General features: G+C 42.6%; 1 protein-coding gene across 1 annotated transcript in view; it reads right to left on the bottom strand.

Moving 5' to 3' along the window:
• Window positions 1–21,951, bottom strand: part of map3k1 (mitogen-activated protein kinase kinase kinase 1, E3 ubiquitin protein ligase) — a 38,402-nt gene that overhangs the window by 8,970 nt on the left and 7,481 nt on the right. Inside the window, exons 2-14 of the mRNA XM_046861263.1 lie at window positions 9,100–9,250; window positions 8,783–8,995; window positions 8,344–8,544; window positions 8,080–8,196; window positions 7,844–7,992; window positions 7,217–7,338; window positions 6,748–6,829; window positions 4,425–4,614; window positions 3,865–4,131; window positions 2,053–2,174; window positions 1,749–1,840; window positions 1,464–1,656; window positions 98–1,346 (exon numbers count right to left, since the gene is read on the bottom strand). Of these exons, the coding sequence (XP_046717219.1) occupies window positions 98–1,346; window positions 1,464–1,656; window positions 1,749–1,840; window positions 2,053–2,174; window positions 3,865–4,131; window positions 4,425–4,614; window positions 6,748–6,829; window positions 7,217–7,338; window positions 7,844–7,992; window positions 8,080–8,196; window positions 8,344–8,544; window positions 8,783–8,995; window positions 9,100–9,250 (3,148 nt within the window). The remainder of the gene's footprint in view (window positions 1–97; window positions 1,347–1,463; window positions 1,657–1,748; window positions 1,841–2,052; window positions 2,175–3,864; window positions 4,132–4,424; window positions 4,615–6,747; window positions 6,830–7,216; window positions 7,339–7,843; window positions 7,993–8,079; window positions 8,197–8,343; window positions 8,545–8,782; window positions 8,996–9,099; window positions 9,251–21,951) is intronic.

The following is a 21,951-nucleotide window of genomic DNA, read 5'->3' as shown; positions in this document are numbered from 1 at the left end:
CTGGTTTACTGAAACATCTGAACGTCAGCTACCGAAGAAAAAAAAATATTTCATGGTTGACCAATGAGGGAAAAGTGCTACATGGAAATCTACTCACATCAACCTGTATGATGATGACATCCTCCTCCTTTTCCACTTGCAACTGTGGGATGATGGGTAGAGCATCTTGGGAAGCTGACACTGCCATGATGACGGCGAGCGCCTCCTCTTCTTCGGCCTCCATTTTCTCCATGCACTTCTGGTTCTGAGTCACATCTTGGCTATATGCATCGTCCGAACCAGGCTGTTCTGGTGACAGCACCGCCACCTCTGACTGGAACGTCACTGTGCTGTCTGTCACCGGCATGGACACTTCCAAAAGATCCTCCATACTGGAGTTGAGCTCTGCTGAAGCGTTCAGGCCATGAAACTTCTCATCCACCGGCGTAAAGACTGCATCATCGCTCGGGACAAACACAGAGCTGGCACTGCACCTTGCACCCTCCTCTGGAGAAATGTCCTGAAGTTCGAGCTTCATACTGCTTTTAGGACCTAGGCACTGAGCTTTAGCTGCCTCAAAAGAGGTGGAAGAAGAGGGCCGTGAGGGTTTGGGACGATGGATCTGGTTAGAAGGCAGAGGCCGGGGGTGGGAGCACAATGGGGAGGGAAGCTTTTCGGGGTCTTTAATGGTCCCTCCTCCACTAGCACCCTTAGGAATCGGAAATTTACGCTGGGCACCAGGGGAGCAGTTAGTGAGCTTGCCAGGTACAAAACCTTGTGGCCGGATGTTAGAGGTAGAAGGGGAGGGGAGCGGGGATGGTTGACTTGAGGAGGGCGAATGTGGATTAAGACACTGGCTCAGGGGTCTAAGAGGACCACGCTGTTGAACAGAAGGTTTTGGAGAGTCTGCAGGTCCAGCGGAGACACACGCCAACCTGTCTGACACATCGTCTACCGTTTTTGCACTGACAGCTCCACATCTAGAGACTTTACTAAAGGGCTTTTCCTGCAAGAGGTGGGTGGGCGAGTTCCTCTCGGTGGAAACGGGCGAGTTCTGAGGAGCTGCGGGATCCAGAAAGGCGTCACAGTGTGGTCCAGTGGCGCCCTGCACATCTTCAAGGCCAAGATGCACAGCGTCTAGAATGTCCATCTCTTCTGCGATAGCCAGCAAACGCCGGCGCATGCGGGCGTAGTGGGTGGAGCTGGTGACACTCAGCATATCCAGCAGCTTGACAAAAACGTGGGGAACGCGGGCCACCATGCGAGCGGCGCTCAGGAACACGCGGCGAGACAGCTTCCCTACCATGGAGTGCGAGTTGTCGATGGACTGCAGCGCAAAGCTCAGCAGACGCAGCAGTTTCTGGTACCTGGAATTAACATCAAACCATAAATACAACTAGAAGACAGACATTTAAGATTGACCTCAGACATTTTCCTCTACTTTCTGAGACATCCTGTGTAATAAAGATGAACAAGTCCTGTACCTCTCCACCTGATTCTGGGAATGTCCACAGTCTGTAGCTGTGACGATATGTGGGTAAAACTCTGCTGGAAACTCCAGCAGCAACCTGTCGATCAGACATAAGCGGCCTAGAAGAGCCTGCCAGTTATTCGCCTCAGTCTGGGAACCCAGGATACAGTTCAGCACATAGTCCACTCCGCCAATACCAATAGAACCTAATATACAAACATACAGAAATTTTAATAACGACCCACGCAATGTTTTTTTTAGTACAAGAAGAAAATCGGTTTTGAGAACATAAGTGTACCTGCTTTGAGAATCTCTCTACCAACAGCAAGCTCTCCAACCTGGCCTTTACAGAGCTCCAGCAGAGTGGACACAGACAGTTGGCTGGTGCGACTGTAAACACACACACTTGCATTATATATGCTCTGGAATATGGAACATTTACAACAATAAATAACTCTACTGTATCTTCTCTATAAAATGCAGACAGGGAATTGACTATTTTAGTGCTTTTACAAGTGCCCATCATTAGGTGGCAGTAAAACACCAAAAAAAAAAAAAAAAAAAAAAAAACCTCCAGCACAAATCTTGATTACAAGCAGCACCTGTTAGCATCGGCACATTTCACCAGGATAGTCTCGACCACGGGCTGGAGCAGCTGCTGCAGGCGACTGCGCTCCGACAGACTGTGGCATGGCGTGTAGACCAGCATGGCCCGCAGAGTTTTCTGGGCGAGGAGAGGAAGAAATAAGAATCCCAAATATTCACAAAGCATCAAAACATCATGGGATGCATGCCAGACTTGACTCGTGAATGCCAAGCTTTTTTTGTTCAAATAATAAACAAGAATTTGTGTGTGCGCGTGCAATTGTGCAGAACGAAAAACGGCTAATACAAAACGTGTGTAGTTCAGTAAGTAGCTCCGCATACGCAGATTATTGATGTAGTAGTATGACTGGGCTAAACAGAGAGCATTGAACTGTTGACCTCACACATTATGGCCGGACTATTCTTGTATGAGGGACACCAGAATCTATGTTCACTGAGTAGTATGCTTAACATATGTGTTTGTGTAAGTGTGTGAGAAACAGTTCACCCTGACCCTGACAACCAGAGAAGACTGGGGAGTGGTGACTGATAGCGCATTGTACTGGAGTGTTGCCCAGCACTGATAAGCTCAGCATTGACTCTTCTTCTCGCTACAACCCCCAACCTCCACACATTCACTCTCACACACATACACTCTCCTCACTACCCACACCTTTCCATTGCATTAAAAAAAAAATCACAATATAAATCTCAAAACATTCCAAAGATTTTCCACCGATACTCAAACACACTTAATACCCCATGTCCTTTCCAGTGCAGTAATTCGGCCGGCGTTTTTTTGCCCGACGCAAACATCATTGCAAAAAAAGATTTGATACGACTGCTGGCTTTGCCTTGAACAAAAGTGTGCGCGGTATTTTTTTAGTCCACAGAGACCATGCTTCTTTTTTTCCCCCTTTGTTTGAAGCAAAAAGAAAAATCCAACAACACTAAATATTCTGGAAATCCCCCAAGAGCACAGAACTTTTCTTGTTTCCATAAAACGTTGAAGCAAAGAGCCTGAGGGAAATATCGTACTCCGAAAAATGTATGCCATGAAAACAGTCACTGAAAGCTATTGTTCTAGAAAAGAAGTAGAAACAGGTTAAATTTGGGGTGAAGGAAAAAAAACTAAACAAAAAAAAAAAAAAAAAGAAACCTTTAAGTCTCAGCCTGAAGGTCCCGGTTGTTTTGCAGACTTCCTGGTTTAAAGTGAACTTTAGAACTAGCCAGCATGGTTTGTTGTAATATTGAACTTTAGCACTCCTCAAACAGAACCAAATAAACGACACTTAAATCGAATCGGATCTAGATTTCAATTTACAAGCATGTAATACGATATTCAGGTGAGTAATGTAAAGAGTAAAAAAAAGAAAAGAAGAAAAGACCACATCTTCAGTCTCATTTATCAGCAGATTTGTATAAATCTGAGCCCACAAATGCCTTCACACATTAGTGAAGTCCTCTGGAATTTTTATGAATATGATTTTAGGAAGTCATCAGATAACGGTTCAGACTGCTATTGCGTCATTTCCTGCAAGTGGAATGAAAACCCTAGCGTCTCTGCAGTCACGAGAGCACACAAGCTCCCAGCACTTGTGACCCGATCATGAGGTAGACGGACGCTTTGTGCGAGTAGTAGTGTAGTGCGTAAGACAATCACGGATTTGGCGAGAGGGTGCTGCTAAAGCTGATTAATAAAACTTAAAGCAATGAAAGAACTCCAGAGTCATTTGATCTTCTCTACTTTGGCCTGAATTACTTATGAGTGTTGCAGCAGAAGGATGCTTGGCAAAAGGAGACGTACGAAATGGCAGATGGAAGCTTACCAGCGCAGCCACGTAGACTTTGTAGACAGGGTCTGCACACACCATCGAGAGAACACTGCAGCATGATTCGACCACTACTTCCCCTGAGATTTCACTTCCTGCTGCGGCGATACCGGCCCCTGCTCCTGCTCCTGTGCTTGCCACCGAGTGCTCGCCGTTGGCCAGAAGCAGAGCGCCGCTCACGTCGTGCGACAGCCTCCGCAGGGCCATCTCTCTGATGTTCCAGTTCCGTGAGAACAGGCAGCCTACCAGCTCAATACCAAACACCTGGAAAAGGAGAGACAGGAACACGGAGTAATGATCGCGATTCATTGCAAAAGTATATATATATATATATATATATATATATATATATATATATATATATATATATATATATATATATATATATATATATATAACAAAAAATAGATCAGTAATGTGGTGGCTGAGAAGTTCATCTTAAATAATAACAAGTGTATATTAATAAGTGTATATAAATGCTTAATAAATGAATGGTGTTTCTTAAGAATTATGTACAACTCCAAAATGAGGCGACACCATCCCGCGCTCCACCTCACCTTAATCCAAGGCTCGGCCAACTCTTTATAAGTCTGAGGTATTTGCTGCACCCCGTAATGGGGAAGAGAAAAGTCTCCCTCGTGAGCTGCCCTCTGACCTTCAGCATGGGAGTTGGATGAAGCGGTGGATGAAGATACCAGGCTCTGAGAGCGACTTATGGAGCTGTCCGCTGTAGATGCTGGGTCGTGACTAAACACAAACACATTGAATGGAGAAATGATGCATTATTGCTGTATCATGATTTAGCAATGATTAAAACTAATGTATACTTCAATCTGTAGGATATGCGCAATTACCAGGGACAAGAATGTAACTTCTGGAATAAAAATGCTGCACTAACAAGTGCCTTTAGGATGTTTTGACTAATAATGTGTCAAAATAATCATTTGTGGTTATAGTCCATGTTCTACAGGTGCGATGGATATCAATACGAAAGTATTCCCATACATAAGGTGCATTCATTTAAGGCCAATAGGTTTATATGATAATTTTCTTTCTTCCGGCTGCCTGATGGTTCCATCCTCAGGGTCAGATTCTTCCAGCCATATACCCGATGTCCCTTTTCTAACCATAACCAAAAAATCTCCAGCCTCTCTCACTTTGTCAAATGATGAGACCTACTAATTGAAAGCAAATGGCTGGAAAACACCCTCTCAAACTAAAGCATAACCATAGCTCATCAAATTTCCAGCAAAACTCCAGGAAATATAGTCAAAACCTCATTATAAAAGGCTCGGTTTGCTAAAACCAAGCACAGCAAATGAACGATTGGAAAAATCAGGTCTTGAAAACATTCATTCCGTACAGTCAGAGTACTTGCAGAGTTCAACAGGCTATGGTTTCACAGGTTTTTGTGCGGAGAGGATCCCGTTAGGGTTTTTGCATTCATGTCTTTGAAGGAGGGGTGCGGAGCAGGGGGTGGATGGGAGACACTGAACGTGACTTGCTGCTAGCATTTCAGCCCTGAGCAGACACAAAAAACACAGGTGGTGCCGTACTGTCTAGCTCACCTAACCGCTGAGAGAAGATCCAACACATGGAATTCCAACCTGCTGATGCTCCAACATACACATCACCTGCACAGCAACAACACTTCCCCACTGCGTCGCCATTTAAAGCGACCGCATAATGAACCTGATCCTCTATTATAAAGCATTTTCGAACATCATATATATATTTTTAAACAAACACACACACACGGTATGCGTTTTTTGAGCATTGCGCATTCCCAATTTGCTTTGATAATTCCCTCCACTCTTCTGGGAAGATGTTCCACTATATTTTGAAGTGTGCTGGTAGAGATTGTGTTCATCAGCCGCAAAAAAAGTTAGTAAATTCAGGTACTGATGTGGGTGAGGTGAAGAGGTCTGGGGACAGTCAGTGTCCCTATTCATCCCAAAGGTGTTTAGTAGGGATGAGATCAGAGCTTCCTCTCCAAACAATGTAAACCAGATCTTCATGGAGCTCATTTTATGTACAGGGACACTGCCATGCTGGAACAGGTTTGGGTTTTCTCACACACACACACACACACACACACACACACACACACACACACACACACACACACACACACACACACACACACACACAGACAGACAGACAGACAGACAGACAGACAGACAGACAGACAGACAGACAGACAGACAGACAGACAGACAGACAGACAGACAGACAGACAGACAGACAGACAGACAGACAGACAGAGATCAGATTCATATAGCTACTGGTTTGAGAGCCACTACTTCCCACTAGTTGATCTGGGAAAGCGCCAATTGCCCCAAGGTATAATTTGGGCCTGTTGACAGTAGCATTCTTGAGCTCCGTCTGAGGTCTGGGCTGATGGTGCATATTAGGATTGATGCGAGTGGCTTGGCAAAGCGCTCCAACCCAAAGTAGGAAAGGGGTCCATCAAAGCCTTCCGCCTGCTTTTTTTTGCTCCTGCTCTTCGCAGATATTTTCTCTCTGTCGAACTCAGATTCTTGCTGAATGCAATGGACACTCCTTCACTTCCTGAACTCCATCTGATTGTCTTATCTTAGAGCTCCCCCACACACACACAGGCTTCCCTGCCCTTTCACCTCAGCCACACGCAGGTGCTTCCTGCACAGACTTGGAAACAACGACGCACAGATCGATGTCAAGAACTGAACAATAGCTCGTATTTCTGGTACCGCCTTTCGAAGAGGCTGTATTAGGGGAATTATTCCTTTCTCACTGTTTATAGGGTTTCATAATGTACCATCAGAAAAGAAAAATAATTTGCACCCCTCAACCTTTTACTCGATGTGCAAAGATTTGAACCGTCACAGGTTTTCTCACCTGTAAAAATCGTGCGACTTCCACTTAGCCCTGCACAGAGGGCAGATCAGGGACTCGTGGTTTCTCCGGCATTCCTCTGCCCCTGAAAAACAAAAGACGGCAGATTGTGCTTCATTCGTTCTGATTCCTAAAGCCTGCCAGTGGATGAACAGCGAATAAACAGGGGACTGACACAAATAGGCAGTTACTTCAAAAGACTGTTGTTAAATATAGCTGATATTTATGGCTGAGATTATTTTACACAGCCTGGGACTGTAAGAGTCATTTGGATGACGGTTTAAATGTTTTGATGGCATGAATATAAGCAAGGGGGGGGGGGGGGGGGGACATAAACCCTGTCTTGGATTTAAGGTCTTGCTCTTTTCCCTTTATTTTTAGCTTTCTTCACATTTTTAAGGTCACATAAATGTATGTGTGTGTGTGTGTGTGTGTGTGTGTGTGTGTGTGAAATGCCTGTGCTTGTACTCACATATGGACATGCAGTGGTGGTGCAGCTTGTTCCTGCAGCCCTCCTCACACACAGTCAGGCTCTCCTCATCCAGCATGTCCAGCAAACAGATCGGACACATCTGCTCTTCCTCATCCTTCATACTGCAGATGAAACATACACACACACACACACCCACGCTGAGCAGTGCTGTACAACACTAGCCTTTTCTCAGACCGATATTTCCTACATGGAACTGCCATTTTGAAACCGGATCTCACAAATGGTGGATATGATGTAGCCTAGATACTTATCTTGATGAATGTGTGGATCGCACTAGAACAGCACTGTTTCACGCGGTTACAACAGAGGTCTACTGTCTGGAGATCCTTCAGCTACTTGTTATAGCTTTAAGAACTATATATCTCTGAAGACTAATGGCTGCAAGAGCATGTGGAATAATTACCTTTCGGCTAAAATTTAAAATATTTATACATATGGTACCCCAACATTTCCCCCACTCCATACACTGTATAGTTTATACAGTACCGTAAATTACTCTGTTTTGCTAAATCTTGTGTAAATGGGACTTAATGTATTCATAATTGTAGACAAAAATGAAAAGTGTGTGAAGATCAATGAACACCTTTCAGTCACACCAGTACTGACCTGCTCTCGTTGCTCGAGGGTGAGGAACTAGATGTGCAGGTGGTATGAGAGTTTGACATGCGGGACACAAACTTCTGGATGGTGCTGCGAGATGGGGCTTTGATTCGAGAACTCCGCCGATTGTGGTACTTCTGGAATAAGCTCTCCACCTGGACACAATTGAATGTGAGATGAATTTCGCCTTTTTGCTTAGAAGGGCATTAAGGGGAGACAGAGAATGCTGAAATGCTACTTACCTCAAAGTTTTTGAGGGTCTTTCTCCAGAGCAGCGGGTCAGACGACTCCAGCTGGAAGACTCTAAGCATGACGAAAAGCACATGGATGCAGAAGGCCCCACGGCCACAGCTACAGGTCTGATAAACAACAATATCATACAGATTGTTGTTAAAGCCTAAAAGTACTTGCTTTAATAAAAAATTTAAAGCTCAAACAATCTGTAAATAATAATCATGCAATAGGATTTTCAACTAGGAAATAAGTCACTAGAGGAAAGGGTTTACCTGAGGTCCAATGAACACACGGTATTTATTATCTGGGCTGTCTCCTCCAATCAGGAAGGAGTTAGGTCCAATTTGCTGGAGTAGATAGAGACGGGCCCTCATGACCTTGTTGACCCGGCGATTGGTCTCTTCAGGACTATATGGGGAGAAGCCGTCGGGGGACGGCGCACGCCGTGGGGGTGTTACCCTGCCGCTCTGAAACTAGAGGAGTTAAAGGAGTTAATATTATAAATAAGCCTTACAACATAATGCGCCGTCTGTCCATTATCCATTCAATGCCTTAAAATATAATCATCTTTCGGCTTCTCCCATTAGGGGTCACCACAGCGTTTAATCGGTATTCATACCCCCTGCCTTCTAACATCTGCCTCTTCCAAACCAAATGCTTAAATAAATGAAGGAAAAAAAAAAAATGTATGCTAGAGTATGAAAGTCTTACAGGAACTGGGGATGCCCGCTTCCTGCGAACGCCAGGGGATTCCGGTTTTCCAGAAGTCTTGGTAGATGAGGAAGTAGAAGAAATGGAGGATGAGGAAGGTCCAGGGGAGGGGCTGCGACGGCCTCTGCTCTGAGAGGAAGTGGTACTCGTGATGTCGCTGCCTGCCTCGAGCCCTTCGCTGCTGTCGGGCCGCAACGGAATGGGCTTAACAACCTGAGCAAGGATATACACCATTACTAAAGATAAGAAATAATTATGGCAGAAAAGTGTTTGGTGGCTACACGAGGTAGCGATTTGCGGAAGTGTTTGTGGCTGACCACTGGGCCTCTTTTGTTCCTCCTCTCCAGCCACTCATGTTTCCAGGTAGGCATGCAGGTGACCTTGAGCTTCTCCCGGATCATACGCTCCTCCGGCCGGTCCTCCATCTTTTGCAGCCCACGCAGCGTCTCTTTGCTCTCCATGTCATGGCTAAATAGAGACAGACAAACAAGCAACAATGTTACAGTTAATAAACTGATTCAATGCATGCAAACCTTAAAAAAAAACCTTAATTTAAGCCAAACCAACATTTAGTTCTGTCTAAAGTTAGTGAAATCAAGCAGCCTCAGGATATCCACTCTCCAGTCCAAAACAGATGAACCATTCTGAATATCACCACAGGATGCGAGGTCCTGGAGAGAGCTGAGTAAGCAAAGCAAATGGAGCCTCCTCTCTTTCTCGCTCACGGTCTCCCCTCTCCCTCTCTCTCTCTCTCTGTCACCATGTAGGTCAACAGCAGTCGGAGAGCTTCAGAACAAACAGCCTGACTCGTCGCAGAGGATGTTATGATAAGGAGCCCCGGCAGTCTGAGCCCATAACACTTACTGCTTTGTGAACGAGTTCTTTTTTAGGAACTAACACTCGGAGTGCTTTTAAAAGACAACAGACAAAATCTGGATGAGAAAGCCTAAAGTCTCCGGCCAGGCCGGCACTGAGGTTTTGGAAGCCGGCATAGCTTATTCTACCTGCTCAAACAGGGTAAGAACAGACCTGTGGGAGAGTACGCTTAGTGTTTCTGCAGCTTTGACTGGCCATCCCTTGACACTTGTCCTAAAACAGACAGTATCACGTTCACAGGTTTATAAAGTGCATCGATTGTTTTAGAAAAGTCCATTACACGGAGCCAAACTTTTTGTTGTCAGTAAAAACAACCAGTTGAGGAATACACACTAAACTGTATTTGTGAAGTGTTTGAAAATGTAAAAAAAAAAAAAAAGAAAGGAAAATACTAATGATAATCAGAATCAAACTCGCAGGGGCCAAGTCTCATTAAATCAATTATATCTGACAATGTGGTGGTGGAAATCCCCTGGCCAGCCTGCCCTGTCAGCTTAATGAGAAGTGTACAGAGAGAACATAACAGAGAGATAAAGAAGGACCCCACCACCTCTTTGGCTCCGAACGCTTACATGTGGGAGGGTGGTCAGAACAGGGGAAGGGCAGCTGTGGACAGCTTTCATCTTTAATTAAGAACAGAATCGATGGTGCACACCCCTTAGGCCCTTTTCGATTACTCAATAAGGGGTGGCGTAACAATAACAAACCGGGGAACAGGAAAGCCAGACTTCCTGTGCTGAACCCAGCCTCGTTTGAAGCAAAAGGAGGCATCGAAGAGGAAGTTTGCTGAAGTCGTGATGACCGCAAAAACATTTACAGCTCAAGAGGAACTACGCTTTTCTACATTTTTCATAATCGGAATTCAACAGACGCAGCTTCAAACAGCATTTTGAGGACAAGAAGGCATTTGCTCTGAATTACTGAAAGTATATGATATAGAGAATCAAGCGTTCAAAAATTCGCACCAAACACCCTCTGGTACATCTAGAGGTAACTAAAGCACTTGGAGTGCAAACAAACAAGTGAGAAGCACGTAGCCCTCACACTCCCACAAGGAGAAAACTGAACTCCCTGGAGCCTAACTCAAGCACAACGAAACCAGATAGCAGGAGCTTACCATCTCGGCTCTGAAAGAAAAAAAATCGGTGGTGACCAGCCCTCGGCTCTCGGGTAACAGCTATCCCACAGTGCCATGAGCCCGGAACAAAGAGGCATTGTGGGCCGTGCAGGTGGGACATAGAAGAGCCGGCGGCTGGGAATCCATTCCAGACCTCCTCATAAGCCTGTACATAAATCTGGATGCTACTCACATACGCGCACATGTGCATACACATAAAACCAAACATACATGTAATATATAGATTTGCACATCCACCAGAACATGTTTATGCACCCATACGCTGCTGAATGCATGCTCACACACACATACACACCCATTCTCATGGACTACACGGTTCTCAGCTCTCAAGTTACTGCTCAGACAATCAGCAGCTCTCTGCTGGAGGGGATAGTGGAGTTGAAGCAATGCACATAATAAGCAGGAGCTACTTGTTCTTAGAAGGACTTAACAGTCCCACACACTCGACCCAGAAGCCTTAAATGAAGGCTCCAAACATAGACAAAAGCACAAGAAGCCTAATGACAACTAAACAAAGTCAAAAACACAATACAGGTCAACAAAGAAACAAAGAAGGCCACTGTGAAAATCTGAGGATATAATCTATTTATATATTCAAATAATAATATAAAAAACAAGCACACAATCTGCTCAAGTCTCAAAACTGGTCAAGACAAAGGCAGCAGGTGTTTAGTGAAATCTTAGCCAATAAAACTGTGCGTCAATGCCGATGTCCTTTCCAACTATGAGGAAACGCACTCGGGAAAGTACTTGTGCACTTGACCTGCTCTGATTAAGGAAGATCACATGGCGCTGTTTATGTTAAGCTAAAAACAAAAAGCAGCACTTGTGCAAGAACTGGTCAAATTTCAGACCATCTACACCTCCAACAGAAAAAGAAATCAAATCAGAATAATAAAAAAAAATAATAATAATAAACGTATTCAAGTTTATCGAAAAAAAAAAAAAAAAAAATCACAAAATCCTATCAGCCAAAAACTAGAGGTCAACCGATTAATCGGTCACCGCTTTTTCGGGTAGCATCTTTTGCTGAAGCGGCTGAGAGGGTCTGCTGTCATTACAGAGTGCAACCCCTAGAGGCGAATCACTGACGCCATGTGCTGTTTGTTTTTATACACGAGACTGTGCGCTGCAATTAGTGTGCACGGTGCACGGAGCACGCTATATTATATTTACAAATAATTATAAATACAATTTTTCATATAAAAAAAAACCCCACATTAATATATATATCATTTAGCATATTTCCATAATTCATGATTTATATGATGTTTGTAATCAAGTTCAGTACTATTCTACACGAAGTGTTTGGTTTTCCTATTATCCAGTATCCATTTTAAAAACTATCGATTGATTAATCGGTAATCGGCACGTACGATCGGAACCTAGCTATCGGTGCAATCCATTATCGGTCGATCTCTAACGAAAATTGTAGCTGTCTATAATTCGCTTCATCATCATTGGGCTAATAAGTTATAAATTATCGTATAAATTTGTCCTAACCGATTTAAACCACCTCTATGTGGCCAGATATTGTTTGGCTACAACCCTAATTGCCCTCGACTACGCTAAATGGTATCAACAGTGTAAAGCTATTAGAACATTACTTTACTGGTTAAACACCACTGCAGAAACCAGGTCCCAGAACCTTCACCCCACGATATGAATTTAGCATCAGCTGGGTCTTTCTAACTGCCATAATATAACAATTCTGAACACACACACACGACCTCATGCCATAAAAAGGACCACTATTCAGTTTCCAAATACTGCATATTGAATTCTTCTGATCATAGCAGGACGTTCGCAAAGAGAATCTAGGACACCTTTCTCCAGTGACTTATGCACTGCTTATGCACCGACAGCTGCTTTTGATTTTTATAGTTCTACTCACATTTATAGCCAAAGTGCAACTTCGGTTAGTTGAACCAAATAATGTACAAGTTAACTGGCGAGCTAAAAGTGTTCGAGAATTCTGCTCTGACCGTATAAAATCTCGGGATTATGGAACACGAGCACGCTCACGCAGGCCCTGCTGATTTATATGCACTTGCAAAAATGCTAGCCAAAAATGTAGGCTCTAGACAAGCGCATATTAGAAGGCATACATTACGAGTTACAAGTTGGTTCCTACTACACAAAATATATTCTCTCATATAAATATTCATGCATGTCAGCTATAATTCAGAATAATAGCTAGCTAGATGTTTGCACTGCTCATAAATGAATGAATGAATGAATAAATGAATGACGGAAGCCTGTAGGTTGTATTTAACATTACAGTGCAATCCTGAAATATACATGAGCAAGCAGGTTGGGGAGTAGAGCTCCTGCTGAGCTGCTGAGCAAATAGGTATGGATGAGCACCTCGTTGCCGCTTCACAAACCCGCTGAGACACGAACGCCTCCCACGTCAAATCGCTGACGATGACGCAGCCGAAAACAAGTCCGGCTTATGCAACGACATCCCAAGGGACATAAAAATGTCTAAACAAACGCCGGGTACGAATAATAAAAAAATAAAAAGGGACTGAGCAAGCTTTGAACTTTCAAAGTTGAGGCTTTAAGATGAAATATTTATGCTCATGGCATTTCTAATTAATTCAGAGCCATTAGATATTGGATTGTACTGACGGGGTCAGCAAACAACTTGCAGTGAAAAACTGCTTTCCAGTTCATTGCAATGAGACTTGCAGGCTTAGCACTGGAGATGGACAGCTGCGATTTGCCAGATCTCTTTTAAATAAATTTAGTCTAAAAGGGAGTCAGCAGATCAGACAGACTAATGTGAAGATTTATTGTGTTCAGCTCCACTATCTGCTGCGTCAGGTACACCTTCTGAGCAAATGTACATCTTATAAGATAAGGAACTGGCTTTTTTCATTTAAAAAAAACCCTCATTATTTAGGGAACAGAAACCTTTTTGCGAAACAGATCAGGCTGAATGAGTGAGAAACTGACGGGATAAAGAGAAATGAAATCTTCTTTCCCGGTATGAATCGGACCAAGGGGGAGGTTTTTGACAATACAGCAGTCAGCATTTGAGCAATGTGAACTTCCCCTCTTTCTCCTTTACCAAATACGTGTTGGGGGAAGTCAGAGGTGCTGACCTTCTGCAGCATGCATGTGAACATCACACAATTCACACTGTCCAAAATAACACACTTCACCTTCCAACAGCTGTTGCTAAACAGCACCAGTGCCTCCAACGTGTTTTAAAAAGATGGGTATTTGCTAATTTATCTTTTTTTATTTCTTTTAACCGTGCACCACACTGCGCTGCCAACGGGTACAAAACTCACAGCAGAGTTAAAAGCACAAGCACAGATCGAGGCTTCGTTATAAAAACAAACCTGGAATTGCTTCACACCGTCCTGCCAGATTACAATCAGAAAAGAAACCGGCCGTAATGTGAAACTTGTGTGTGAAATTTGTAGCTGGTGTTCGTATGAAAATCTCCAACAGTCCATGATGCAGTAGCAGTAACTATGTTATTATATACGTGTTGAAGCAGTGAGTCAGCATGACCGAGCATTTCAAATCCAGGGATACTGAACACCCTGAACTTCTACAGCCCCAACCGGGAAACGTATTATCCGTCAAGCTATATTTTGTACCTATAATCAGCAAAACATGAACTCTAGGGTGGGAAATAAACCAGAAATATCACAGTAGATTGCATCCATTAAATCAGATAAATAAATAAAACCTACAATGTCACTTAAAAATCGGTTCTTTCCGCAAAACAAGTAGAATTTACGATTTCACTCAGTCTATTTGGAAACTTTAAGAACTTATGGTTTTCTCATGAAGCTGCCTGGAAAGTTGCCAACAGCAAAGCTTCAAAACTTCAACAGATTTGTAAAGTTTTCTTGGCGATCATGTTGAAATCCAAGTAATCAAAGATTTATTTTTTCAATTTTTAGATTTGGGTGTTTTTTTGTTTTGTTTGGGATGTTTAAGCCAAATTCCCACAAAGTAACTCATTACAAACATTAAGGTCTGAAGGAGTGTGGAATGCAAGACTGGACCCCCCTGAGTGTTGCTGGGAGTTTTTACCAGAAACAGGAGGGAAATGAAACTGTGCAAAACTACATTTCCAGTGGCTATTCACAAAGCACTTTGCCAGAATACAAGTGATTCCTAGAATTTTTCCGTTTCAGTTTGATCAAAATTCACTAAGCCAGTTCATTAAGAAATTAAAAAAATAAATAAATAAATAAATAAAATCAAACAAAAAAAGTAATAAACAGGAGGATTAGTCGGCAAGTTGAACAGCCAGGCTTTGATGCTACTTGTGTGTTTCCACCATGTGATGTGTGCCTACTGAGGGGGTGAAAATTTACCTCAAGTATCAAAGGCTAAACACTTTTGGATGTGTCCTGCTTCGCAGACTCTAAAAGGCCTCACATGATGGCAGAACTCTGCAAATAGCTTTTATTTTTGGAGGTAATATGAGACTTGGACTTATTATAAATAATTTCTCCATTTAAACATGCTCTCTGCTTGGTGCTGTGTCTTTTTCTGCATGCTTTTTGTCACTGCAGCTTAACTTGTCCACATTGGAGATCCAAAATATAACAAAAGTTTGTCCATGTTGGATTGTATTCCAGACTTTAAAAACCAGTAAAACCCCCCACCAAATGCAAAATCCAGCAGCTGCGTTGGTGGCTGGTGCAGGTGCAAAGAGTGGGAGATCAGTGATGCATGCAGTGTAGTCTGGATGTCCCAGTGCTCCGGCTCTGGTATGTGTTCGGAATGCGCAGAAATTCTTTATAGACGACCGATGCAGTGTGCAGCTCGCTGCCCCAACCAGAGCAGCACGACCCCCACCATCTCCATACCGGCCTCTCTCAGCAGGGGCAGCTCCACTAACCTCTAACCCCCCTACCCGCTTCCATTCGCTCTAAAGTTGCTCAGACAGTCCGCAGCATACAGGCTTGGGACATAAACAGGGGTTTGCTGTGGACATCACAAACCCTTGTGTGCTTTCCACAAGAGACCAGTGAGGAAACTGGATCATATGGTTAGATGCATGCGGTTTAACACCTTACTTATATTCCTGACTACGTACTTTACCACACACACACAGTTCCAGTGTCAGAGCAATGGAGCCGAGAGAGCTGATGAACAGGCAGTCCATTAAATGGTCCACTATCCCGAGTGCTGGAAGTAGAGCATGGCCTCCGGAGAGGGACGGTGGGGGGCAGGGGAGGTATATACACACACACTGCTTTCGGAAGTAGGGGGAAGGGGAGCACATGCACACGTGTTGAAATATCAGCGTTTTAACTCCAGGACCAACTCCATCAAGCCACTGATTTCAAAGATGTGTGAGAAACTAATGCACTTAAATTACGTCTAAGCAAACTTACACGTTAGCGAGATCTGAATATGCAAAACACGTGCAGAGGGTAAATCCAGAGACCTCAATTCCAAGAATCTTCTTCGTTCTTCTAGGTTAACTACCGACCTTCACGGAAAAGACCACGTGAATAACATTGCTTGAAACAAAACTATGCCATGAAGAGTTTTTGCATTCCAACACTGAACAGTTAATAACCTTAACAAGGATGATGGAACTATAATTACTGGACATTTGGTATCACCCAGATGAGGATGGGTTCCTTTTTGAGTCGGGTTTCTATCAAAATTTTTTCCTTATAGAATTTGAGAGAGATTTACTCGTTATTGCTCATCAGGGCTAAACTTAAAAGTGATAAATCTACATGGACTGATCGATAATCGTAAAATGAATATTCGTAATTCTGCAACGCTGCACTTCAGGTTAAACTCTAAACCACGCACCAGAACACTTTCGGAAGCGCCACTAGGTACTAAGGTACAATCCCAAAGATGTTCTCAGGTTGCTGAAACTTTGGCACATAATTCCTAATGGTTTGAACAAAAATAGGTCGATTACTAATAAAGGTCTGTCAGACAAACCACCGAACGGAAGGATGAAGAGCTGAGGTAGATATATACAATGTAGTCTTGGTCAAGTGTTAAAAAGGGTGTCAAAGTGTGGCGAGATTTAGCTTTAAGCACATTTATATCCAGTTTCATGAGAGTGTAGATCATGTATCTGGACTCAACATGCCTAAAACTGGTTTGACTCGAGTTGAAATGACTCGCCCTGCCAATAGACTTCCCGGAGCGCTAGTTCATGAACACACCGGAATCCCATCCACAAATTTTTATGAACGCAGTAAACCTTTCTAACTTTAAACACCTGAGAACAAACACCATTATCTGGTATAACATTCAGAGCAAAAAATAAAAACCAAAATATGACCAGGAACAGCAGCAACCTTATGTGCATGGTCAAACATTAAGACAATATGCCTTTCAACCTGCTTCAAGGTCGTAGCAAATGGTGCATGACTTAATCTCACACACACACACACACACACACCCCCCAATTGGAGCCAAAGCACTCGTTTGTGGCATCTTATCACAGAGTACTGCTAACACACTGTGTGTTAAACATTCACCTTGTGGGCAATAAGGAATGCAGGTCTACGAAGTCTAAGCCCTTACATGGAGATCGGACGCTTATGGGGAAGTAACAACTCTATTAATATATACTTCATTCGTGAGGATGTTCAAAAAAATAAAGAAAAAAGCTGAGATGTGGAGGGACACTGTTAAATATCAGTATTAACTGTTAAAGTATTATAAATAAATTTGTTAACATTTTAAACTAGAAAATTGTTCAAGAATTATGAAAGATTTATTAAACATTTTCAATTTAGAATATTTGTAAAGAATTATGGATAATTTTGTTAAAAAACATTTGAAATTCTGAAAATAAAAAAAGTTATATATTTGTTAAATACCATATTAAATTAGACGATTTTAAAAATAAAATAAAATTGAAGTAACATTTTAAATAAAAAAATTGTTAAAGAATGATGCAGAATTTTGTTAAAGAACCTTTTTGACATTTTTTTTTTAGAAAATATTCAATAAATATATTTTTAAATAATGATGTATTATTGACGAAGTATAAATCTCAAATGTACATAATGTTGAATTATTTTCTGAGTAAATATATAAATAATATATTTTAAAAACTTTCGCATTTATTAAAAAATAAATGTGCATTTTTAATAAAATAATAATACTATAATAAAATTCAAAAAAGAAAGAAACTTCATCAGTTTCATGACCATTACTAAAACAAAAGGAAAAAAAAAATATTCATCTTATCTACTCTAGCGTTGGTCTATGGTGAAAGTTCCTTTACACAATTCTGGGGGAGATTCTTTTCGGTGGTGAGAAAGCGTTCGGCTTGGAAGTGTTCATACTCTGAGATGTGGTCTTCCCCTTGTGTGTGCATCAGAATTCTGATCTGACAAATAATAATGCTCACAACCCATAAGCACCTCTACAGCAAACCCAAAAAGAAACGAGTGTGTGTGTGAGATGCCAAACGCACCGAGAAACGAGGCCCATCCGAGTCATAAAAGCAAGAGAGTAGGAAAAATAGAAACAAACAACCTTCTTCTCCTTTCAGTCTCCTTCCTGCCAAACCTACCAGCAAGGTGGGGCATATTTCAATGTCTCAAAGAAACATGAGAGACTCGATTCATGGAAGAATCTGGGGCAATGGTGCAGAAACACACACACACACACACACACACACACACACACACACACACACCGACTATATAAGTGAAAGTGAGAGGAAGATAAATCGATGCGGCAAAAGCACTGGAAAAAGCAGTAAACACGCAAGCTGGCCTTTATGTTTTGAGGATAAGCCTGGATGCAGGAAAGTGCAGCAGATAAAGATAGCTCCAGCTGCGATATTTTTACCAACACTTCAAGCAATGAAGAGAAAGCCTTCTATTTAAAGTCCACTGGATTAAAAAAACTCCAAGCGCAAAACATTCAGGATGTCTCCTTGTATTTCCGTGATGCATCTAACGCCCAAGGCGAGTCACAAATTAGCCGTCATGACACACCAAACTCAAACTGATGGGTTTTTAGGCAAGAACGAGTAAAAATACATGTCTTCTATTAAAACTAGCTGTAAAAGGAAGGCTTTATAGCTGTTGGTTGATGTTTCTGCAGGTAAGCTTTGCTCCATCATATGTAGCAGGTGAGCAAAAACCACAATAACTGGTGCTGCACCTTTTCTGAAGGATGTCCAGAAATAAACATCAGCCCCAAGAGCCATTTACAGTTAAATCACCACAAAGGTCTACAAATTGTACCATATCATGCAGCTTTCACCTTATAGAGTCAATTTGTGGTGCTGTTCCTCCTCATAATTTATGTACTCCTTTCTTGTAGCATGCATAGATTGTGGGATGTTCAAAAAGAAGCATCTACCCATCTTCTGGTCGGATGTCCACAAATTTTTGCAATATAGTGCAGGCAAGCTTGTGTGAATAACTTTCATATTAACACGATAAGCATCGTGTATCCGCTTTGGACATGACATGGGGTCAGTGATTGTGATTATCAATGAATGTCTACATTTTTAAAGCTTTAAACATTAAATAAGCTTGAGTTACTATTCAACTTAGAGTGTTACTGATGGTGAGTGAAGATTAAACGCTTTCTTTGTAATAGTGGGGGTTTTTTTTGCTAGGAAATGGAGGAAAAAAAAAAAACTAGGGCCACATGCGGATCACCAACACAATCATGATCAATAGAAGTAGTGTCATTAAGATAAGTTGCACAGCTGCCAGACAGAAAAGCAACTGGTGTGATTTTTTTTTCCTTGGCACAAGGGACATAACTGTCTTCCAAGTAGCCAACAGCACCGAAAGAGTCTCGAAGTTAAATCTGCTCAGTAGTCCATCTCATGCGGGAAAAAAAGGACACTGTTACAACTCTATCCAGGGCTAAATTGTTGCATAAGAACATTAGAGAGAACAGAAAGTGACAGCTTTCTGGATAAAAAGCTCTATTCAGCTTTAATGCTGCTTCTCCACCAAACATGGGTGATGCCTTGAAGAGAGGGAAAGAAAAAAGTCAACAGAGACTAAACTTGACCTCGAAACAACAGAACAAGACAAAAGGAAAACAACTGCGGAAGAGCGTCCCGGGGGAAGCACTGGGCCGGAGCAGCTGCCCGGATGAACACTCTAAGGGAGAAAAGGAGTGGCTGAGTAAACACTTCGAAAGCCTTTTTTTTCCCTTTTGAAAAGCAGACTGGAATGTAGCTAATGGGAGGGCTGGAGAGGCTGAAGAGACTGCGGAGTGGTTGAGGGTGGTTAATCGGCCATTTTCTTCACGAGATATCTTTGAAATATTTGGATCCCCCTCGCAAGGTCCTTCTGCTGGCACTCCGAGTGGTGTAGTCTATCCATGGCACCCCAAACAATCCCTCATCTCCGAGTCCCCTGGTCGGATTGCGTTACCCGTCCCTTCAGGAGCGAGATGATTGGAGGTCAGAGGTGTCTTCCCATCCTGTTCCTGGTTGCATGTTTCTCCACAACGTTTCACTCATTGCTCTGAGGGACAACTACATAAACTCTTGATTGCACCAGGTTCCTCAACTTACCCTCTGGTGCTAAACGGTAGCCTCAGAACATGAGTCCAGAGGCCTGTTACATTCTTCTTGTCGATTGACACAAAGGTATCGGTTTCTTACCAAACAAAGAGCACAGCTGAACAAAAAGTACACGTCTTTGTGTCAAACCACATCGATAACGTTTGTTAAAAGTTCTCAGAAACGCGCAGAGAAATCTCTTTTAGATTTAGAAGTTTCTGCACAACATTCTGCAAGACTGCTACATAAGTAAGTGTGTGTGTGGGAGTTTTATTGCCATGCCAGTTGCATGCACCCCTCTGTTCCACAACAATGGTCCTCTTATTGGGCCATCAAGACTTGGGCTGATGCCCACAGTACAAATTTTTTCACACACGTCCGACTGTAGTTTACCCGAAGGATAAACAAGCAGTCAGATTCGGGCTCGTTGCACTTTTTAGTTCAAATAGTTTAGTTTAAAAAAAGGCCAACATGTTCATAAACAGATAATCCAGTGGTCGCCAAGCTTTTGTACAAGTTTATCTCATGGACTGGCTGGTGTGGTGTGGTGTGCTATTACAAGGCGGTATGAAAAGATTTTTTCTAACACGCCAACAGATGGCAGCACAAGGCTGCACGCACAGTCACAGGGAGCGCTGGCCTTCATAAATCGTCGTGTCTAAAGACATTGACATCTGGAGCTGTGCAACTGGTGCTATTCTGACCACGTGTGTTGCCACGTCTGCGATTTCATCATAAATGGTGCGAAAAACTGGATGTTACACAACAACGATGCAACAGATCACCGAGCTCTCCTCACATGCGAGATTCTCGCCGGAAACATCTCGCTTCTGTTCCCACCCGACTTCGCCCTCTTCCTGAAGATAAAGATCCAGCTCAAAGTTCGCCATTTTGACAACATAGCGGAGATCCGGCACACAACGCAGAAGGTGCTTAACACGCTTAGAAAAGAAGACTTCCAGGACATATTCCAGATGTGCCAGGATCGCTGGGAGCACCACTGTACTGCTGTGCAAGAGGATTATTTAAAGGTGACCGTGTGTAAATGTTAAATAAAGTACTTTCTTGTAAACAGGACTAGTCTCTCAACTTTTTGATACCACCTCGTATGTGGGTGTAGATACTTTTCCCAGAACCTGGTAGCATCTCTTTCACAGGTAGTTGGGGACCTCTGGTGTAATCCGTTACACACTGTTTTAATGCAGCTGATTTACAACATTAGCACGATACGAAAGTATTCAAATTTAATAGAAAGATAAAGAATGAGTCCTAGCGGATATATTTTTAACTGACTGGAAATGGACAATGTGTACAAATTGGACTTTTTTCCCTGCTTTTTTTTATTGAATCGTTTGTAGTTTCGGAGTTAAACAAAATGTAAGGATCTATACCCTGTATAAAAATGTTGGAGACTACAAAAACAAACAAAACTGATTCCATCAAATCCATGGTGTGTATTTTTACCGAAGTGTGCTACCTACCGAAGGCCCCTCCATGAGACGTATTGTTTTAACTGGTAATCTGGGTGTGATTATTCACGGACCTGTGTGTGTTTGCTTTTCACATGTAATCTCCAGCTTGCCTTGTCCCGCTGCTAACTAAACAGAAATGAGGGGAGGCGGGGTGGACCCCTGTGTCGGCCGACAG

This window comes from Silurus meridionalis, chromosome 11 (assembly GCF_014805685.1).
Source record: "Silurus meridionalis isolate SWU-2019-XX chromosome 11, ASM1480568v1, whole genome shotgun sequence".
NCBI classification, from domain to species: Eukaryota; Metazoa; Chordata; class Actinopteri; order Siluriformes; family Siluridae; genus Silurus; species Silurus meridionalis.
This window is presented reverse-complemented; position numbering and strand designations above follow the sequence as displayed.